General features: G+C 38.7%; 3 protein-coding genes across 5 annotated transcripts; 2 read left to right on the forward strand and 1 right to left on the reverse strand.

Annotated features, from left to right (window-relative positions):
* Positions 1-134: 134 nt before the first annotated feature.
* On the reverse strand, positions 135-4338 carry ciao1 (cytosolic iron-sulfur assembly component 1). The gene is made up of 7 exons (XM_046870865.1): positions 4025-4338; positions 3786-3934; positions 3507-3618; positions 2890-2978; positions 2605-2794; positions 2435-2516; positions 135-1443 (listed from the first exon to the last, which is right to left on the reverse strand). Exons 1-7 carry the CDS (start codon positions 4161-4163, stop codon positions 1209-1211), a joined length of 996 nt encoding a protein of 331 aa, XP_046726821.1. The 5' UTR covers positions 4164-4338; the 3' UTR covers positions 135-1208.
* Positions 4339-9260: 4922 nt separating this feature from the next.
* Positions 9261-14129, forward strand: tmem127 (transmembrane protein 127). The gene is made up of 4 exons (XM_046872052.1): positions 9261-9602; positions 11269-11570; positions 11947-12111; positions 12256-14129. The coding sequence occupies exons 2-4, from the start codon at positions 11333-11335 to the stop codon at positions 12564-12566; spliced, it is 714 nt and encodes a 237-aa protein (XP_046728008.1). The 5' UTR covers positions 9261-9602; positions 11269-11332; the 3' UTR covers positions 12567-14129.
* A 99-nt stretch (positions 14130-14228) lies between these two features.
* Positions 14229-18861, forward strand: LOC124400320 (coiled-coil domain-containing protein 74B). Of its 3 annotated transcripts, none has more exons than XM_046872051.1 (7): positions 14229-14558; positions 14871-15115; positions 15232-15276; positions 15361-15409; positions 15513-15687; positions 16519-16619; positions 17564-18861. In XM_046872051.1, the coding sequence occupies exons 2-7, from the start codon at positions 14992-14994 to the stop codon at positions 17700-17702; spliced, it is 633 nt and encodes a 210-aa protein (XP_046728007.1). In that variant the 5' UTR covers positions 14229-14558; positions 14871-14991; the 3' UTR covers positions 17703-18861. The 3 variants fall into 3 exon arrangements, with proteins under 3 accessions (XP_046728007.1, XP_046728006.1, XP_046728005.1); XM_046872050.1 differs by having other exon boundaries at positions 14229-14501; XM_046872049.1 differs by having other exon boundaries at positions 14229-15115.
* The last annotated feature ends 2070 nt before the right edge of the window (positions 18862-20931 follow it).

The following is a 20931-nucleotide window of genomic DNA, read 5'->3' on the forward strand; positions in this document are numbered from 1 at the left end:
TAAGTTTTAGTATTGGACACAAATCACTATTATGGTGAGTAATTTTGTTTAGGTGTTCAGGAGAACGGTTCTGAACATATAGATGATCTGAGAATTGGCTATACTCTTAACACCAATAAAAAAATACTCATCCATCTACATCAAATCATTTATTTTGCCCATAGAAATTTTAAACATATATACATAGCTGAAGCTATGTCCAGTTAAAGAACAGTTTTAAGTGTTTAGATGAAAACATTTCTGCTAAAAATGCTACATAATGTAAGTACAAATCTCAAATAAATGCTATTTTAGCCTGCTAGATTATTGATCAACACACAAATGCCAGATACTCTCTAGGATTATATAAACTATATGGATAAAAGTATTTAGACATGACTTTTTCCAGCCATATGTGGCTTTCCCTCCCAAACCATTACCTCAAAGTTGGTACACATTATAGTATAAGATGTCTCTGGATGTAAAAGCAGCTAGGGGACACAAACCAGTTTAAGCATTAAAATGACCCTGTGCATAAAGTCGGCTCCATAAACATGTTTTACATGGCTGGAGTGGAGTCTTAAATGCCTGCTATAGTCCTCTGACCTCAATCCTACAAAACACCTTTGCACCCCAGGCCTCCTCACCCTGCATCAGTACCTGACTTTACTAATGACTGACTTTATTAATTAATTAGCTTTGGATTGAAATGGGATTTTCAAAAAAGCACATATGAATCTTGTCCATATAGTGTATGAAAACATACAGATATACATAGCACTTATTTGTGTATATTTAAACCCAACTGGATAATTTCAAAGGAGATTTTATAAGGTTTTATCATTAAAATTTTTTATGCAAAAGCCTATTTGAGAAGCCAGTATTTGGACATAATCTTTAGTCTTCATTAACAAAGCTTTACAATTTTGTCCAGTAAAACAGGCCTAAACAATAATGAAAAATGTTTAAGGTGGGTGCTCCAGCACAGTAAGAATGCTATACACCTTTCCAAAAACATTACACATGAAATTAGCTGGGAAGAAAAATGAAACAGTAATGTTGCTGTATATGAATCATTGTAAAAAAAAAAGAAAAAAAAAAATATCAGACTCTAAAACAGAACTTCTGACATTTCAGCAGATCAAATACACAAGTAGAAATGAGCTCTTCAACTTCTGAGTGCTTTCGGAAGCCAGTGCAGATCTCACACAGAACATTCCCTCTCCACATTAAGCATCTGACTGGTAGCCCCAGATAGCAATTTCTCCATCGTCACTGCATGTAGCCAGCAAACCTGCTTGTTTTGGATTCCAGGCTACACAGTTAACATCTTGGCTATGGGCTTTAGGGACATGAGCAGATACATAAAACACAGGCTGCTCTGGATTAGAGGCTGCTTCCTCCTTAAAAACATGTACTCCATCATCTCCGCACGCTGTAGCCAGTGCGCCAGTTAGACGACACCTAAAAGGGTTTGAAAATAATACAAAATAATGAAGAAATACATTTAACACAAACGATGCACTGTTACGGTTATTAAGTTCGTAGACCATTAGGCAGAATACAAGCCAAGCATACAAGCATATAAACCAATCTTTTCCAGCAGGTTTTCTTTTGCAGGTTTTAATTCCAGCCAAACAAGGGCCACACCGTGTATAGTCCATTAAAAATGAAGATTGAAACAGGTGGAATCTGATGTGGCCCTTGTTTGGTTGGAATGAAAACCTGCACCCACACTGGACACTCCTGACATAAATAATATGACTAAAAGGAATGATTCGTAGGAGTCACAAATTTTTCAACAGTTTGGACAAATCAGCCTCACAACAGGCAGATTGTTGCCATATCAGATGTTTTTTGTGAATGTCTAATGAACAAGTATGTTTGACCAGAAACATAAAGCAGTAATATGAATACTATGAACCATATTAATGCTTTGACTACAGCACAAGCAATTTGCTTCACATCCTTACCACTGCTGTACTACACACATCATCTGAGGTAGGATTTGGTTGATAGAAATCAATTTTCTATGCAGATTCATTAATGTGCACATGTGACTGATCATTTTTACATAATCAGAAATATTCCTGTATGTGGACGGACAACTGAGTAAAATAAAGTCCAGCTCAAATGTGTAATAATAATCTCATGCTTGTACATGATTAATCTCAATCTCATGCTTTGGCTTCTTCCAGCTCTTTAAATAATTGTGTTTTACTTGGTAGAAACAATGACATTGATTGAAAAGTCCAAATATGAATACTATTTAAATATTAAAATGTTAAGATGTCTTGTTAGAATAAATGCATTTTGGTTTGTGTGGCAGAATCTACAGTAAGAGACTTGACATTTTTATATTTCTTTTTCTAGTTATTACAACTGACTAAAATCAAGTGAAATACCAGCAGTATACTAGTACGAGGAAATGGTCAAAGTAAATTTTACTACTTACCATGCAACATCGTATATTGTACGGCTGTGAAAGCCAGACAAGGTGCAAACACACTTCCATGACCCATCTGCAGATTCATCACCTGTAGTTAAGTCACACATACATGCAGAAATGTCAAGACCCATTAAATCGTTTTATTTCATTTATGTAATACATTTTCATGTCTTCACCTGCCCCGCACTCCTTCCATATTTTCACTGTGCGGTCATCACTACAGGAGGCCAGTCGCTGTCCCTCAGGGTCAAAAGAAAGACTCCAAACTGTTGATGTATGTCCCTCTAAGGTTGCCCGGCATTCCCAGTCATCATCCTCTTCTTTATAAATACATATTGTGTTGTCATAACTGGCTGAAGCAAGAAGCTGAAAAAGTAGGTACAGTGCAGTATTAACAGCGATACAGACAGAACTTCAGATGATAAAAGATAGATTTGGATATCTTTGAACAAACATCATACCTCTTGTGTGGGATGCCAAACTACATGTTTCACATCCTGGGTGTGAGAATTTACAACACTCACACATTCATACTCATCCACCTCATCCACTAAAGAGAAAAAACGCAGGTATAAAAAAACGTTGTGTTACCCTCATCTCTGTATATTCACTGGTTAGATGGACGCAGCTATTACTGTTGCCCACGAATCTGATGGAGCAAACGAAGTATAAAAATAGTATTTTGACTGTATTGATGCCCAGAAAATGGAAAGAGAATTAGTTCAAGGCTCTTCTGCATCAAAAACATAAACCAGAGTGCTGCAGTCTTCAATAAATAATGATTGAGAAACACTATAATTTGAGAACTGCATAGTCCAAGAAAAAAAAACTGACAACAAAAATTAAATATATATGTGGTCTTCTTCTTGACATGAATGTCATGCTGTCAGGAGGTAACAAAAAACAAAAACAAATAAACTAGTATTTTAACTAACAATAGTAAACTAGTATAAACCCTTGGGATAAACAGGTACTCAAAATCTTTTGCCTTTTTACTCTTTTTTCACTGAAAAGCTAAAGGGTTGTTTAGGCTGCAATGGGAAAATATTTTGTTATAGCTTAAATTTATAATACGTACCTTCCCATATCCAAACACTCTTGTCCCTGCTGCAGGTGGCTAGTAAATTACCAGACGGGGCCCATGCGACACACTTCACCTCATTTTCGTGTCCCTCTAACACGGTAAGGCACTGATAAAAAAACAGATCAGATACTTTATCTAAAGAACCTTGAAATCAGACTGAGCTTTTGTATGACATGTTGGAAAAAGTGTGACCCATAGAGACCCCACCTAACAACCTACAGGAATTAAACATCTTTGTGCCTAATATTACAGTGCACCTCCAGAGGTCTTTACCTGAAAGTCGTTATCCTTTCTTTTCCATATACACGTGGTGGCATCAAAGCTGGCGGATGCAAGATAATTTCCACAAGGAGACCAGGAGATCTTCCTGACAGTTCTCTGGTGTCCATCTGACAGCACACACTTACACTGCCAAGTGTCTCCTGCGCAGACACAGATCACTCAGTACAATACAATTTATTTTACACCTCATTCACGGGTATGAACGGTGTGAAAATGGAAATCAGGTTTACCTTCTTTGCCCCATATCCGTATAGCTCGGTCTCCCCCGCAGGAAGCCAGCAGCGCGCCTGAAGGACTCCACGCCACATACCAGCACCGCGAGTCCGGGTGAGCGCTCAGTCTGTGCAAAAGCTGCAAAGTGTCTTTCATTTCTAACACGAGCACGAGGGCTTTACAGATTAAAAACTGCACACGAAGTGCGAGACGGTTTCGGTGACCTGTTAAGATGAACAGAACTTCACCATTTGCTACTTAATAACGGTTGTTTATCAGATGCTTCCGACTTCCTGCTCGTTCTTTCTTCGCCGCTTCCTGGGTCAATACTGTTCTAGGCTCTATAGCGCCCCCTACACAGACCTATCCAGTCCTTTGTGCCAGATAAAATATCTCAAATACTTGAATGTTTTTATTTTACGGAAATCAGTCCCAACCCGGGATTAAATCAGTTTTTTGGTCTGTAGGAACAAAGCTGAGATACAGGCACTGTCATTTGATTAATTTAATCACACCCATTTTGCTCTTCAGTGTAATAAACCTCTTTGACAGATATCTTCCTTACCAGCGATAGGAATTAAATCGAATTTAATGTGATCTCTGTTATTTCACTAGGGCAAGATAAAGCAAGATATTCACAATCATAAACAATGTGCTAAAGATATATTCATTAATATATTCAAGATATATCACATATTCAAGATTTATTCATTGTTTTGGAAAAATCACATAAGTGTTACAAACTCTGGACCCCATGCAGTTTGCGTATCGTCCAAACCGTTCCACGGACGATGCCATCTCTACGACCCTCCATCTGGCCCTAATCCACCTAGACAACAAGGACACGTATGTACGAATGCTGTTCATAGATTCAGCTCAGCATTCAACACAATCATTCCTCAGCATCTGATTGATAAGCTGATCCCTGGGCCTAAACAACTCCCTCTGAAACTGGATCCTGGACTTCCTGACTGGGAGACCTTAGTCAGTCCGGATCGGAAACAGCATGTCTAGCAATACACAGCTTGAACCACATCGTCAAGTTTGCCCATGACACAAACGTGGAGGGTCTCATCAGCTAGAATGACATCATACAGAGAGGAGGTGGAACAGTTAACAGCCTCGTGTGGAGCCAACATCCAGTCTCTGAACGTTGACAAAACCAAAGAAATGGTCGTGGACTTCAGGAGAGCACAGAGCGGCCATTCTCCACTGATCATTGATTGACCCTCAGTGTAGATTGTCAAGAACATCAAATTCCTTATTGTTCATCTGGCAGATAACCTCACCTGGCCCCTCAACACCAGCTTCATCACCAAGAAAGCACAGCATCTCTACTTCCTGAGAAGGCTGAGGAAAGCTTATCTCCCTCCCCATCCTGATAATGTTCTACAGAGGGACCATCAAAGGCATCTTGAGCAGCTGCATCACTGCCTTCCCAGTTTTGGGAACTGTACCGTCTCAGATCGCAAGACCCTACAGAGGATCGTGAGAACAGCTGAGTCTCTCTCCACTCCATCACAGACATTTACACCACACGCTGCATCCGCAAAAGCCAACAGCATTGTGGACAACCCCACACACCCCTCAAACACAATCTTCACCCTCCTGCCATCAGGTAAGCGGTTTCCGAAGCATTCGGGCCGTCACATCCAGACTGTGTAACAGCTTTTTCCCGCAAGCCATTAGACTCCTCAACACAGAACTAAACTAAAACTCTCTCACACACACACACACACACACACACACACACACACACACACACACACACACACACTCAACTGTGTGGTACTGAACTGTACAAGCTGGACTCAACAAACACTCATTACTCATCTCAATCCATTCCACCACAATTTATTTAATATTTATACTTAACAATATTACACTGTTTAATTGCTATTTTTTGCACCTCTTGACTGCTGCTACTGCTGTTTTTGCACTGCATTGTGTCTGTTTACATATACTTTTCCTCATAGTCTTTTATAGTCCTCTTTGCACAGTACTGTATATTCAGAATGTACAGTAGGTTTACTGCTCGGTGCTATTTTGTGTTATGTGTATTTGTCCCACACTGTCTTGTGTTGTCTGTCTGCACTGTTTCTTGTCTGCACTGTTTGCACTCGATGCACTTTATGTAGCTTTATGTTGTGTGTTGTAGCTCTATGTTGTTTAGTGTAGCACCAGAGTTCTGGAGGAACGTTGTCTCATTTTTACTGTGTACTGTGTTCAACTGTGTATAGTAGAAATGACAATAAAAGCTTCACTTAAGATGTCAAGGTCTAGACATTGTGGGACTGTTCATGTTTTGTCCACCAGATGCTGCCACTGGGCCTCTACTTCCTACTCCCTGTTCCCTAATCCCTTTTCCCTAGCCCCTAACTGTTTAATTTCTTTCACCTGCTCCTCGTTTGTTGTGTGTATTTAAGTTACCCTTTTTGTGTTGGGTCATTATGGGTTTGAGCTTTGTTGCTGGCTGTGTGCTGTTTCTGAGTCCTTTTTGAGCTATTAACATATTCTGTTATTATTTGTTTGATATCAGTTATGCTTAGCTTTTATTCCCTGTGTCTCCTGTTCCCATTATCTTACTTAACTGTTTTGCAGTTGTGGCAATTTGGTTTTGTTTCTATGTGTCGAGATTTGTGCTTTCCCTGTGGCTCCTGCCTGTTCACGAGTTCTTCTTGTTGTAGAGGGGCATCTCTCATTCTTAGTTTGTGTGTCCTGAGCTTCCTGCCTTCCCAAATTTTTGCTGTTTGAGTGTATTTCTTTGTTTCGTTTCCATGTTCTGTTGCTCCAGCTATTTGGCTTTTTGCAAGGAGCTCGGGCACAAATTCAGCCACCCCAGCAGCAAACAGCCTCTCCTGCTTTCAAGTCCCACTGGGGGTGTCGCCCAGCTTTCTTTCTCAATGGGGGTGCTGCCCAGTCTCCAAGCTCCACTGGAAGGGTTTCTCTTGAACCCCACAAAACTTGTTTGCATCACTCTCGTGCACCACAAAGAATTTTTCTCCATTCCTGAGCTCCAAGGTTTTTTCATTCCTGAGCCTCACAGAGGGTGCCACTTTGCTCCAGAGCCACGACAAGGTTGTTTCTTTGTTCCTGAGCCTTGCAGAGGAAGTTGCCCAGCTCCCAAGCTTCTCTCATTGCACTGCCCTGCTCCAGAGCCGGTCTCATGGCACTGCTGCTTCCATGCCCCAAAGTTCCTTGATTATTTTTCCTCTCTCAAGTGGGGACATCAAACAGCCTCTGATACTGAAAGGAACAGGGAGGGCCTTCCTCAGAGTGCCCCAGCCCACCTGGCACATCAGGAGCTGCACATTACGATGGGGGTCCTGCCAGGGTCTGGACATTCTGGGACTGTTCATGTTTTGTTTGCTGTGTTTAGGTTACTTTTTGCTTTGGTTCTTGTTAGTTTTTTGTGTCTGAGTTTTGTTGACTGCTGTGTGGTTGTTCACCTTTGTCAGAGTCCTTTTCGAGTCTCCAAGTCCTTGTTTTTATTCAAATTGTATTTCTAATCTCCTGTTGTTGCCCCAGAGTCCTGTTTTAGTCTTGTATGCTTACCCTCTTGATCTTTTATTACTCTGATTCTAGTGTTAACATTTCTTGAGTTTCTTTTGCTTCCTTATGGATTTGTGGATTCAGTGTGTCTTTGCATTTAGGTTCCAGTGCTGTCCCATGGAACATGGGGCTAAGAACTAAAAGTAGTCCTAGCCACAAAGTGCGTTGTGTGCAACCTATTGCAAATGGTGAAATACAAAAACTCTGCAAACAGACAATAAAGAACAGAAAAAATAGCACTCACCAGTATATATTCTGTATTAAATATACTGTGCGGTTCCTCTAATAAACTTGTTTCTAATCCTGTTTGTCCTTGTCACTCCTAAAGAAAAACTCACCACTCCACTGCCCTCCCTCTCATTTACACACATGTACTCTCGCTTACTCCTACTGACTTTCATTCCCCTTCTCTCCAATGTGTACATCCATCTTTCCAGGCTCTTCTCAACCTGCTACTTACTCTCACCACAAATATCATCCGCAAACATCATAGTCCACGGAGACTCCTGTCTGACTGTCAGTCAACCTGTCCATCAGCACTGCAATCAGAAAAGGGTTCGCAGCCCATCCTTGAACCAGTCTGTCGTTCCTACTGCTCACTTCACTGCTGTGACACTGTCCTCATACATGTACTGTCATTACTGTCACATACTTCTGACACACCTGACGTCCTCATACAATAACACAACTCCTCTGTCAACCCTGTAATTCTTATTTCTTAAAAATAGAACCAAAAACTTTAAAACAAAAATGTTTAAACTGAGGAAATGTACCATTCCTAGAAAAAAAGTCATTTTGAATTTGATGGCTGAAACAAACTTAAAATTATTTGGGATTGGACCTTGTTTACCACTGTATCATTCCTTTTTCTTTTAACAACAGTCCATAAAATGCTAGGAACTGAGGTAAGCAGTTGCTGCAGTTTTGAAAGAGGAATGTTGTCCCATTCAGGTCTAATACAGGATTCTAGCAGCACAACAATCCTGGATCTTCTTTGTCATATTTTGTCATTACGTGCCAGATGTTTTCAGTTACTATCTTTTATGTTGTTAATCTTTTGTTATGATGTACAGTAAATAATTCTTTGCAATCTGATGTTGAGGAACAATATTCTGAAACCGTTTCACAACTTGTAGATGTAGTTTTTGGCAAATTGTTAAACCTCTGCCCATATTTACTTCAAAGACACTCTGCCTCTCTAAAATACTCATTTTATATCCAACCATGTTACAAATGTGTTGCCCATAAACCTAATTAGTAGCAAAATGATGTTTCTGCAGTTTGATTCATTTTAGACCCTTTCTTTTCTTGCCTTTTGTTACCCCCGTCCCAAATTTTTTGATGTTGCGCACCATCAAATTAAAAAAAACTTCCATGTTTAAAACATATGGGTGTTTGACAATGGTAAATAATTGCATTCTGTTTATTAAATTTTTTACAAAACTTTTTATGGAATCAGGGTTGTACTTTGCAGACCTGTTCCCCTTCCTTGCCAGTTAATTTCCCTATTTCATCTTATAAAATTGTCACGTTTAAATACCGGATTCATTCATGTGAACTGACTTTCAAGAGCGCTTTAATGGCGCGTTGTTTGACAACTGTAATGGACGCTTCAGTGATCTCCCTGTAAAGACTGGAGCCTTCTAAGGGATAGTGTACATACATGATCACTTCACAAGCGCGTGACCTGCCATGTAAAACAGGAACCGGAAATGCAGCGCGGAGAGTAAACGCGGAAGTGGATTGTCGGCTGCTTAGTGCACAGCCTTTGTGTTTTTGTTTTGTGACTAGGTGTAAAGAGGGAAAATGGCTTTGTCTTAGTAATACTTATTGTAAGGTTTTGTGATTTGAAAGAGGATAGGATAATTTTAGGAACCTGTCATGTGCCGGTTTATGTAAAATTATCAGATTACAGAGCTATTTAGCTGGTTAGCTTCCGTGCGTTTGAGTGAATCTAGGCCTGTGCGATTACTGTAAAATAAACTTCATAGTCTTCCGCTATGCCTGGATCTGACTGAGTAAACACGATCTGTGATTAAACAGGTAAGTGTCTCCACACGAGGAAGAGTGTTTTAGATTAAAAATCACTAGTTTTTGTTCACAATAAACGCATAACTTCCGTTACCATTCAACGATCATCTTTGTCTTCCAATATTCATCAAAAACACATGCAACTAATTTTCACAGTGAGGCTGATTGTCATTTTAACACACACCACCACTAACCTCCTCAAGGTTTTAAATGCCTTTGAATAATTGTTTATCAATTAAGTAGTATTTTAGTGAGCTGTGTGATTAATCCCAGTAGAATCTCTCTCTCTCTCTCTCTCTCTCACACACACACACACACACACACACACACACACACACACACACACAGAGAGGCAAGGAAACTAAAAACGAATCCAATGTCCCTTTTTCTAATCTTAACTGTACTAAGAAACTTCTACATTTCCATATAAATTGTCAATTATTTAAACTGGTATTAACTGAATAAGTGAATATAATAGACCTATTTTAATTTTTTGTTTGTTTGTTATCCTTATAAATGAAAGACAAATGCAGCTGTAAGCATAGGCAGCATGAACATGTCTGTGCCCCGTCAGTAAGTAGAGATGGCATCAATCTGATACCCTGTGGATCAGATGTTTGAGAAAACATATTGGCTGTCCTATGACAAAAGGCACAAATTGGAAATGGGTTTAAGAAAAGAAATGTATTTTTGAAACTAGGTTTTTATTTATTTATTTTTTTAATTATGGATGATTGGAGTTTTTACATAGGTGGATGTATTTACTGGAGAGAAGGGGAATGAAAGTCAGTAGGAGTAAGACAGAGTATATGTGTGTAAATGAGAGGAAGGGCAGTGGAGTGGTGCAGTTGCAGGTAGAAGAGGTGCAGTTGCAGGTAGAAGAGGTGGAGAAGGTGGAGGAGTTTAGGTACCTGGGGTCAACAGTGCAAAGTAATGGAGAGTGTGTTAGAGAAGTGAAGAGAAGAAAAGAGTGCATGAAGGGGGAAGTGGGTGGAGAAGAGTGACAGGAGTGATTTGTGATAGAAGAGTATCTGCAAGAGTGAAAGGGAAAGTTTATAGAACAGTGGTGAGACCTGCGATGTTGTATGGCTTAGAGACAGTGGCATTGAGTAAAAGACAGGAGGTGGAGCTGGAGGTAGCAGAGCTGACGATGTTGAGGTTTTCGTTGAGAGTGACGAGGATGGACAGGATTAGAAATGAGTTTATTAGAGGGACAGCGCATGTAGGACGTTTTAGAGACACGGTGAGGGTGTGAGATTAAGATGGTTTGGACATGTTCAGAGGAGGGACATGGGGTATATCAGTAGGAGAATGCTGAGGATGGAGCCACCAAAAGAGGAAGGCCAATGAGAAGGTTTATGGATGTGGTGACGGAAGACATGCAGGTAGTTGGTTTGAAAGAGGCAGATGTAGAGGACAGGGGTGTGTGGAGACAGATGATCTGCTGTGGCGCTGAAAGAAGAAGATTGGAGTTTTTATATTATCATATACATACAATGCCAGTGAATCTTTGCAAGCGTGAAGGAAAACGTTATTGAATGGTGCTCATCTGACTCAAAGTTTCAATATTGAAAGAGAAAATTTTGTATCTCTAATAAGACAATTTAAATGTTGCATAATGGTAGTACTGCTGATAAATGAGTTCAAATGTCCACATTTGTCTGTTTCAATATTTTAGGACAGTCTCTGAGTTAAGCCCCACCGTATTGTGCTGTTCAGCTGTAAGTTTTGGTTAGTGGAGGATGTACGCCCCAGCAGGAAGCGCTCTTCCGGCAGCCCGCAGGAGACGAGGTGGGCCTGCCGTTCCCAAACAGCCCGAACGCAGTCTGGCATCTGCATTTCCTGGTGCACTCTCCATCACAGCCCTGTGCACGGCCCTGGCTGAACCGGCATGGCTGCGGGTCCATGGAGGAACCTGTCCCAGGCAGGAGCTTGGGGTGGCCGACGTGCTGGGATACATAGACGAGAAACTCATTGAAGGCAATTATTCATAAATGGCACTAAACTTTTTAATACTCATTAGGGAAGACTATTGCGGTTTTGGTAAAATTGAATTGTTTCAGCCGCTAGACACCCAGCAACAGTATGCACATCACAACATACTTATTGGTAGCAGTTTTATTTAAACATTATTTTTAAAGCAGGAACCTCCACACATTCCACATTTTTTTTCTCACTCTCAGCTCAGTAATAACTGTTTTGTCCTAGGAAAATTCCTGAATTTTCTTTTAGAAGCAAAAAAATTATATACGCGTATAAAATGTTTGCCTGAAAAATAGGCAAACATTATGACTCTGTAATTGATTCTTTTAAATTGTTTTCAATTTAAATAGACTTTTGTTCTGTGTTCCAACAGACTACTGCATTAATTCCCAGACGATTCTTCTATTGCGAGTCATTGCTGCCTTCTGTTTTTTGGGCATCTTGTGTAGTCTGACAGCTTTTCTTCTGGATGTCTTTGGGCCTAAACACCCTGCTCTCAAAATTACACGCCGATATGCCTTCGCTCATATTTTTACAGGTATTCAACATGTCATTATGCTTTCTGCTGTTTTATTTTAGTTATGGAAAATTTTATTAAAGAAAAAACAGGGAAAATGCCAATGTATTCAACTATAAAATAAATCTTGTAATGAATATCTCTGCAATCTTCCTCACTGTCTAGTTCTACAGTGTGCCACTGTGATTGGCTTCTGCTATTGGGCTTCGGAGCTCATCCTCACCCTACAGCAGCAACACAAGAAGTATCACGGATCGCTTATCTACGTTACGTTCGCCATCAGTTTTTACTTGGTGGCTGGAGCTGGAGGGGCTTCCATTTTAGCCACGGCTGCCAATTTGCTCCGCCATTATCCCACTGAGGAAGAGGAGCAGGCCCTAGAACTACTTTCTGAGATGGAGGAAAGCAGTGAGACTTATCCAGTTGACTATGATATTGCCAACCAGTTCCAACCACCACCTGCTTACACACCCTGATGAAAAAGCATTCTTAAGTCTTTTCTGTTGTCCAGCCCTCCCACCCCATGCTTAAGGTACCTTTTCTCAGCTTCCCAACAAGCCATGGTCCATGTGCCATGTAATAAATCATCTATATGCCTAGTATTGCCAGTTTGCCCTTGTCTCATCTTCATATTTTAAATTGCCAGTATTTTATTATGGCAGTGCTTCTGGAATGGCTGATAATCACTGGGGAAATGCTTATCTTTTGTTACCAAAGTTTGCATGTAGTTGCCTGGAAAGGCTTAAGACCCAAACAAAACTCCTTTCCGTTTGGGTCAAAAAACTGGCATGCTTTACTATGTACTAATGTGAAGCTAAGCACAGACTGAGATTAAGCATACAGTAATCCAACTTTTAATTAGTTTTAAGAACTATTGGTTTCCTCCACTTTTCTTTTGCTAATTATTACACATCAGTCTCTTGTGACATTCCACATATAAAATGCTTCACATTGTAGTTAACTTAAAAAGCCACCATAATTAATGATTTCTAATCACATTAGATCTAACTTTCAGCCGTTCTTGTTTATATGCATACATAAATGCACGCACACAAATCAACCCAAAGTGTGTTTTCACTTTTCCGTGCACAGACACTGTTAACAATATTCCACAAAATCCAGTTACCGTATTTTCACAGGGGGTGGTTGGTTTCTTTTTCTAAACACTGAAACTTAATTAAACTCTGCACTTAACAAATGCCCAGTATGTTTTATATTTATGTATTTCATGTTTGATAAAATTTTAAGTGTTTTTTTGGCTGGTCAGAACAATTGATCTTAATGCCAGAGTTTGACTTTCTGTAGATACATTTTAAACCAGCCTTTGCAAAACTGTGCAGCAGAAATGTCCTCATTTTTGCCAAAGTCTTGTGAAAAAAAAAAAAAAGTACTTTTAGCTGGTTAGATATTTGATGATGAGTGTCTTTTGAGAAAACACACATTTCCCACAGCTATACAGATAGGCTATTTATTTTATCTTGTATATTGTTAATTATTCATTGCACATGGTCTTATCATCTATCAGCTTTGATCTCCATGGCATTTCCATTTTTATTAGGCTCATCGGGTGTGCTCTAGAAGTGTTCTGTTGTGCCAATTTGTGTTAGCGTGTTCATGGTTTCTTTATAATTATAATCCTACGTGGTGTTGTGTTTTTGTTTTGTTTTTCCGCGGTGGGTTTTGTTAGTTTATGTAATTGTGAACATCCTAGCTCACAGTGCAATTTTATCTGAGAAAATCGCAAGTCTCGTGTGTATTCATATGATTGCAGTTCACTTAAATTGTTTATAGTTCTGTAATTGTTTATTTCACAGCATGCCCTGACTATGTCGTGTGTGTGTGTGTGTGTGTGTGTGTGTGTTTACTCTTTGATCAGAGATCTAAGTGTAAACATGTACTATTAAATTTTACACCCGTTTTTTCTTCTTTCGGTTTTATATTGGGGTGGATTGTGACAATTCTGCTATGTTTTCCCTTCTGTAATCATTTATGTATCTTTTGTCATGGAAAATAAAGGTCCGCAGACCATGTTTGTGGTATCGGGGCTTGTCCGAGTGCCTTTATTCATAGGTTTGATGACTTTAAAATAATGGTTCTCAAACAGTCTGGAGATCCAGTGGTTTGCGAGGCACAGCGAAGTTATTTAAAAAAAAAAAAAAAAAAACTAAGTTGTGAAAATCATAATAACCTATCATTAAAAAGATAAGGAACATTACTTGAATTGGCCCGTTTAAAAACAACAAAGAACACTTTAAAAGGTCATGTCCACATAACTTCCGGTGTTCATGCCAAGTTTACCGTTGGCATGACAACGTTTGATTCCTGCTGAAGACGACGGGAAGTGACTTGTTAATCGCCACGGCTGATTTTTCATCATGAATGTGATCCGTGCAGCTGGTTAATGTTATCAGGTGTGTTTTTCGATCAGAGATGTGTTCCTCAACGCCAAGCGGATAAGTCTCATCCAGGTAGTGTTCGCTAGACAGTCATGTAGGTAGCTGAGTGTGTTCAGACTGATATCAGATTAACGGTTTTACTTTAAAATGCACTCGACTGATGGATCAGAACGCGGTCTTGGTTCAATACTGCTTTGTGCTAATGTAAGAGCGATGATCTAGCAAAAATATATAAATAAGAGTTAAAGGCAGGCTTTTGAAGACGGATGATCCGCTGTGGCGACCCCTAATGGGAGACGCTGGAAGAATAAATAGTTAAAGGCAGGCTTTAACGCATACCGTTATGTCTACCGGTAATTTACCACCTCTGCGAAATTTGCCCAGCTGGAGCCGGGTTGGGACCCTCGATCGGACCCGTTGCCCTCTTCTCATTTCCTGTGAATGTGAGCATAAAGCAGCGCAATTGCACAGACACGACCATAAGACCACTCAGACCAGTGTAGGGATGGACACGGCCGGGGCGAGGATCGCCTCACTGGAGAAAGACATCTTGTTCCTTCAGCAAACGCATAAGAGCACACTGGAGAAGCTCCACGAGAAGATTGAACACCTGAAGCGAGCTAACAAAGGTACTTTATGAAGAACCATTTCAAACATTGTAGTTCAATAAGTAGACACTAGAAATTATGTGCACCTGCAAAAAATGTAATAACTTCACACAGAATGATTATTCTTTTTTTTTCAGAGTTGCAGTATCAGCTGATTATGGGAGCACAGCATCCTCCTCCAGGTACCAAAAACCCAAACAGCATTTCTTTCAAACTCGAAAGACAGATAAAATCAGTCTCTCTGTGTTGAATCTGACTCTTTTCAGAGCCTTGTCCTAACTTAAATGAAAAGCATTGCCAGTCTGGAATCATCAGGTAATAAATATAGTGCACCCCACTCCACCTGTTGCACATAGGAAACATTCACAAAATGAGTAGCACCAGAGCATCCATCTTCCATTGCTTTGATCTGCTTAAGCTCAGAAGAAAAGCTAGAGGCAAGACTTCATGGAGCGGAACACGACCTTATTGTGTCTCTGCTTCCTCTGAGGATCCGAGACGGTTCATCTCGGCCTCCACGCTCTCCAACCCTGCAGCAGTGTGAGGCCACGATCAGACAGCTACATAATACCAACACCATGCAGTCTCAGGAGGTGAGGAATCTGTTGTTCATATAGACACATGCTGATTTAAAATTAAATGTTGTGGATAAAGTTTAATTATAATATAGGGGTAAAATATATAATTACATGCTTAACTGTATCAATTCCATATGCATATTTTTTATATATAAGACTGTTATATATTAAACAAAAGTATGGGATCACACTAGATGAGAATTAAAGATTGAATTCTTGATTAGTCAATAATAATTCATTTAAATTTATTGTAGACTAGCGGGGTAATAGTACACTTGTTTGTACCAAACCGTTTCAGTACAGGAGTTTTGGTACGGTATGTGTACCAAATGCAATTCTTGTTTCAGAGGTAAAATCTGAGTTCCCTCACAAACATATTAAGTGGTGGATCACAAGTTTGTTTTGTCTCCACCTTGCACTCGCAAAAATAAAACATAAAAATAAAATAGAATAGAATAAATCTAATTAATGCAATATGATGAAATTATATTAATTAAAAGTAGTATGAATCCATATTGCTAGACTGTAAAAGCATTGGCAACGACAGGAAGTCATCTATTTTGCGCATGCACAGAACAAAATCGAAGTTTTCTTATGTGCACAATACAAATCGTGTTTCCGGTATGGATGGAGTAGCACAGTGTCACTGTCGAGAATCAATTAATCAATATAAAAACATCAAAGCATTCTCATGAAAACAATGCGATATGTTTATATGTGTCATGTAGTGCACAACATGTTTTCAGTAATCGGCAAACAAAATAAGGATTAAACACACTTCATGAGCTAACCAACAATAAGTAATATAACAATGTGTATCAAGGCTGTATTTTTCTTCTCTCTTAGTTGTCACGACTGAAAGCTGTACTCACAGATGTGCTAAACAAAAAGAAAGTCCCACCTGAGGTCTACAATTTTACAAAGACACATCTCTCTGACTTCACAAGGTGCTTTTTTCAATGTCACTTTGTCAAGGTACTCTCTGGAAATCAGAGACATTTACCAACACTGTTGTTTATTTCTTGCTTTTAGAAGTGGAGAGTTGTTGCAAATTTTATAACTGTAGATAAAACCATTGCCAAAAATATAATACGTTAACGTCTATATTCCTTTCTTATAAATAATATAGATTTATACAGTGCCTTAAGTATTCACCTCTTGGTGTTTTTCATTAATAGTTTCATTTATATCACTATAATTGTCCTATGAAAAGATTTTCTAATCTAAACTGTGGACCTGTACTTCTTTTTGGACTTTAGTGGATAACCTCTTCTAGACAAAGGCTTGGTTATGATTCTTTAAATATTTTAATAATGGCTTTATTGACCTTCCTACAGAGTAGTTACATTTTTTTGGTAGGAACTGTTTTGCAAATGAATCCGTGAGCACCTGGGCTATTTTTTGTAGATTTAGTTCCAGTTCCAGGTTGTAACACTTTATAAAATGTGGAATAGCTTTAGGGGGTAAAGTAAGATACTGTAGATTATAAATAAAGTATTGGAACAACATGTCCAATTTGATTGTTTTCGCTATACATTAAAGCCCTTTAGTTTTAATATCAAATAGTAATCAGGAGACAATACATAAGAATGGCACATTTTCCCAGTTTAAGTCTTGAAGTGTTAAAATAATAAAACAAATAAACAAATAAAAACACAGCATCTTTGACCATCGTATTTTTTTGGTTACTTCTAAAAGAATTGGAACATACAGTCTTAAAGTAAGTAACGCATAATATTTTTGGATCACTTAAAAATTGGGTGAATTACAACAAAGGGTGGCATGTTCTAAGTTGTTTAACATATCAAGATGTAACTATAATTAAATTAAAGCTAAAAATGTATTTATATAAAAATATATACAGTAATCTGTGCTAATTGTCCTGCTGTAGGCATCAGCCTCATGTGCATGTGAGAGAGAAGGTTATACTTCCTGCCATCAGACAGAACCTAAGCAGCAACCTGACGGAGAGGCAGAAACGTGCCCAGGACATTCACAAACAGCGCCTCAGAAGACCAGTCTTTTCCTAACTAAAAACAGCTATATACACCAGTATAAAATCAGAATTATGCTTTGAAAATGCTTTGTATTAATTATTATGAACTTATATCCTATTTTACTCTGTATTATCTTGTACATGTTTACCTGTGCATCTTCTTATGGATTATGGCTAATGACAGCTGACACGAGTGTCTTTAATGCTAAAATCTGTTTAATATTTCAGATGGCAGGTGCTGCTTTTTTAGCGTGTTTTTTTCTGTTTGCCTGTTTCTGTTAGACTATAGTAAAATATCATTATTTTAGCTGTTAAATTATATTAATTGGACCATTATAAGAATAAAGACAGTAGAAAGTCATATGGACACATATTATGAAAGAAAAAAAGCATTATTCCTGGTGTGCATAAAAAGCTACTTTAAATACTAGTTCAACATCAGTCTTTTGTTTGTTTTCTGTTTCTTTTAGCAGACAAAATCAAACCATCTTCAGTCCTGTAGACTCTACATTGACAGAAACCTTCGGATCATTTAAAAGCACTGACCGAGTATTATTCTCATAAATCATCCCCATATCAATGCTTATATGAATCTTTTCGTTAATTACTATGTTTTTTATTAGCCTTATATTATGCAGCATACCTGCCCTACAAGACCTGTAAATAAAGTGTTTCTATATAAACAATAACACATTAGAATGGGGGCAATAATAAGAAACTGTGTTCAAAATCGTAGCAGCACAATTGCCAGAGCCGTTAGCAAAGTAATACCTTCTGCTAAGTAAAATTCATTAATCCAACAACACTGTTATAAACATAATGACTAAAGCTTGGATTATGACAGCTATAAAGCATTTATAAATACACAAAAAACAGTATCACCTCTTTTAACATGGCCAAATATATGTGGACAGCAGAGAATTGAACATCACATTTCTAATCAATAGGCATTAAAATGGAGTCCTAACTATTTCACTGCTATAATGCTACTTATCTTAGAAAATCAAACATTAAGATTTTGGATTGTGGCTTTTAGAATTCCCTTTAAGCTACCACAGAGAGGTTTTGGGGTTCCCTGGTGGTCTAGTGGTTAGGATGCAGCGCGCTCACCGCTGCGGCCCGGGTTTGATCCCCGGTCAGGGAACCAACCCCAGCCACTTTCAGTGCCGGTCCCAAGCCCGGATAAATTGGGGAGGGTTGCTTTAGGAAGGGCATCCAGCATAAAAGCACGTGCCAAATCAAACATGCGGAGGATCCGCTGTGGCGACCCCTAATGGGAGAAGCCGAAAGAAAGAAAGAAAGGAAAGAAAGGTTTTGGACAAGAATTAACATCATGAATTGGCAGATTTGCTCACCTTTGTTCCAAAGAATTTGTTACGGCATATAACATTTTAGACAATTGTGTGCCTCGACATTTGTAGCTACAAATTTGGCAAGACATTCATATGTTTTATAGAACGTTGTCCACAAACATTTGTTTCATATGCTGCATTAATGTGTGAACATTTTTTTCTTTACATTTAAACACTGTTTATTACCTGTGTGTTCTTTCTACTTATGTTTTCTAAAATCAACTGTAACTTTTAATAAAAAACGTATTGTTGGCATGAATGGGGAACAACTCCTTTTCACTCTTTTGAAATTTTTTTTTCAGTTTTTCAGTTTTAATAGCTTTTTAAATGATTACGGTCTGTGGGTTTTCCTAGTCATGATTTGCAAGAATTAATTTACTCTATCCTAATTCTGGTTTATGCTTTCATTGAAAAAAAAAAAAATTCTTGCATGATTTCATTTAAATAACATTAAATAAAAAAATAGGTTAATTGTACAAAAATACAACTTGCTTATTACATCATCTTGCAAATTCCTTCAATTTTATTAAATTTTATTTCTGTAGTGCTTTTAACAATGGACATTGTCCCAGAACATATTTACAGACATATTTACAGATTTTGTATTTTAAATCCCCAAACATTTGTTTTACTGATGCACCAAGTCTTAAAATCAAGCAGCAAAATCCGCCATGGTGCACACACTGAACCCTCTGGGTTGACAAACACGCCGGCACATTTTGTAGCATTTTTTACTCATAACGCCAAAGCAAACTTAAATTACTGTCTTTTTTTATCGTACAGATAAGAGCAATACATAATTCGATTCTGTATTTTGTAGTGCCATTGTCTCTCAGAAGTCAAGATGGGCAGAGGATCACCAATTCCCACAATGCTGCGGCGAAAAATAGTGGAGCAATATCAGAAAGGAGTTTCTCAGAGCTTCAAAAATTGCAAAATGTTTGAAGTTATCATCATCTACAGTGCATAATATCATCCAAAGATTCAGAGAATCTGGAACAATCTCTGTGCGTAAGGGTCAAGGCCAGAAAACCATACTGGATGCCCGTGACCTTCGGGCCCTTAGATGGCACTGCATCACATATAGGAATGCTACTGTAATGGAAATCACAACATGGGCTCAGGATTACTTCCAGAAAACATTGTCGGTGAACACAATCCACCGTGCTAATTGCCGTTGTCAGCTAAAACTCTATAGGTCAAAAAAGAAGTCATATCTAAACATGATCCAGAAGCGCAGGGGTTTTCTCTGGGCCAAGGCTCATTTAAAATGGACTGTGGCAAAGTGGAAAACTGTTCTGTGGTCAGACGATTCAAAATTTGAAGTTCTTTTTAGAAAACTGGGACGCCATGTCATCCAGACTAAAGAAGATAGGGACAACCCAAGTTGTTATCAGTGCTCAGTCCAGAAGCCTGCATATCTGATGGTATGGGGTTGCATGAGTGCGTGTGGCATGTGCAGCTTACACATCTGGAAAGGCAACATCAATGCTGAAAGCTATATCCAAGTTCTAGAACAACATATGCTCCCATCAAGATGTCGTCTCTTTCAGGGAAGACCTTGTATTTTCCAACATGACAATGCCAGACCACATATTGCATCAATTACAACATCATGGCTGGAGGATGATGCAACAAAGAAGACCTAAGACAGTTGAGCAACTAGAAGCCTGTATTAGACTGTATGGGACAACATTCATATTCCTAAACTTTAGCAACTTGTCCCCTCAGTCCCCAGATGTTTGCAGACTGTTATAAAAAGAAGAGGGGATGCCACACAGTGGTGAACATGGCCTAGTCCCAACATTTTTGAGATGTGTTGATGCCATGAAATTTAAAATCAACTTATTTTTCCCTTAAAATTATACATTTTCTCAGTTTAAACATTTGATATGTCATCTATATTGTATT

This window comes from Silurus meridionalis, chromosome 17 (assembly GCF_014805685.1).
Source record: "Silurus meridionalis isolate SWU-2019-XX chromosome 17, ASM1480568v1, whole genome shotgun sequence".
In the NCBI taxonomy this organism is placed as follows: Eukaryota; Metazoa; Chordata; class Actinopteri; order Siluriformes; family Siluridae; genus Silurus; species Silurus meridionalis.

What these genes read in the sequence shown, in the direction of transcription:
- ciao1 (XM_046870865.1), bottom strand. Translation starts at nt 4,163, where the DNA reads ATGAAAGACACTTTGCAGCTTTTGCACAGACTGAGCGCTCACCCGGAC. An exon ending in GAAAGGATAACGACTTTCAG is followed by an intron (nt 3,619 to 3,785) that starts GTAAAGACCTCT and finishes TTTTTTTATCAG; the next exon opens with TGCCTTACCGTGTTAGAGGG. An exon ending in TTTGGCATCCCACACAAGAG is followed by an intron (nt 2,795 to 2,889) that starts GTATGATGTTTG and finishes CTACTTTTTCAG; the next exon opens with CTTCTTGCTTCAGCCAGTTA.
- LOC124400320 (XM_046872049.1), top strand. Translation starts at nt 14,830, where the DNA reads ATGTCTACCGGTAATTTACCACCTCTGCGAAATTTGCCCAGCTGGAGC. An exon ending in TGCCAGTCTGGAATCATCAG is followed by an intron (nt 15,410 to 15,512) that starts GTAATAAATATA and finishes GATCTGCTTAAG; the next exon opens with CTCAGAAGAAAAGCTAGAGG. An exon ending in CATCTCTCTGACTTCACAAG is followed by an intron (nt 16,620 to 17,563) that starts GTGCTTTTTTCA and finishes GTCCTGCTGTAG; the next exon opens with GCATCAGCCTCATGTGCATG.
- tmem127 (XM_046872052.1), top strand. Translation starts at nt 11,333, where the DNA reads ATGTACGCCCCAGCAGGAAGCGCTCTTCCGGCAGCCCGCAGGAGACGA. An exon ending in AGACGAGAAACTCATTGAAG is followed by an intron (nt 11,571 to 11,946) that starts GCAATTATTCAT and finishes GTGTTCCAACAG; the next exon opens with ACTACTGCATTAATTCCCAG. An exon ending in CTTCGCTCATATTTTTACAG is followed by an intron (nt 12,112 to 12,255) that starts GTATTCAACATG and finishes CTCACTGTCTAG; the next exon opens with TTCTACAGTGTGCCACTGTG.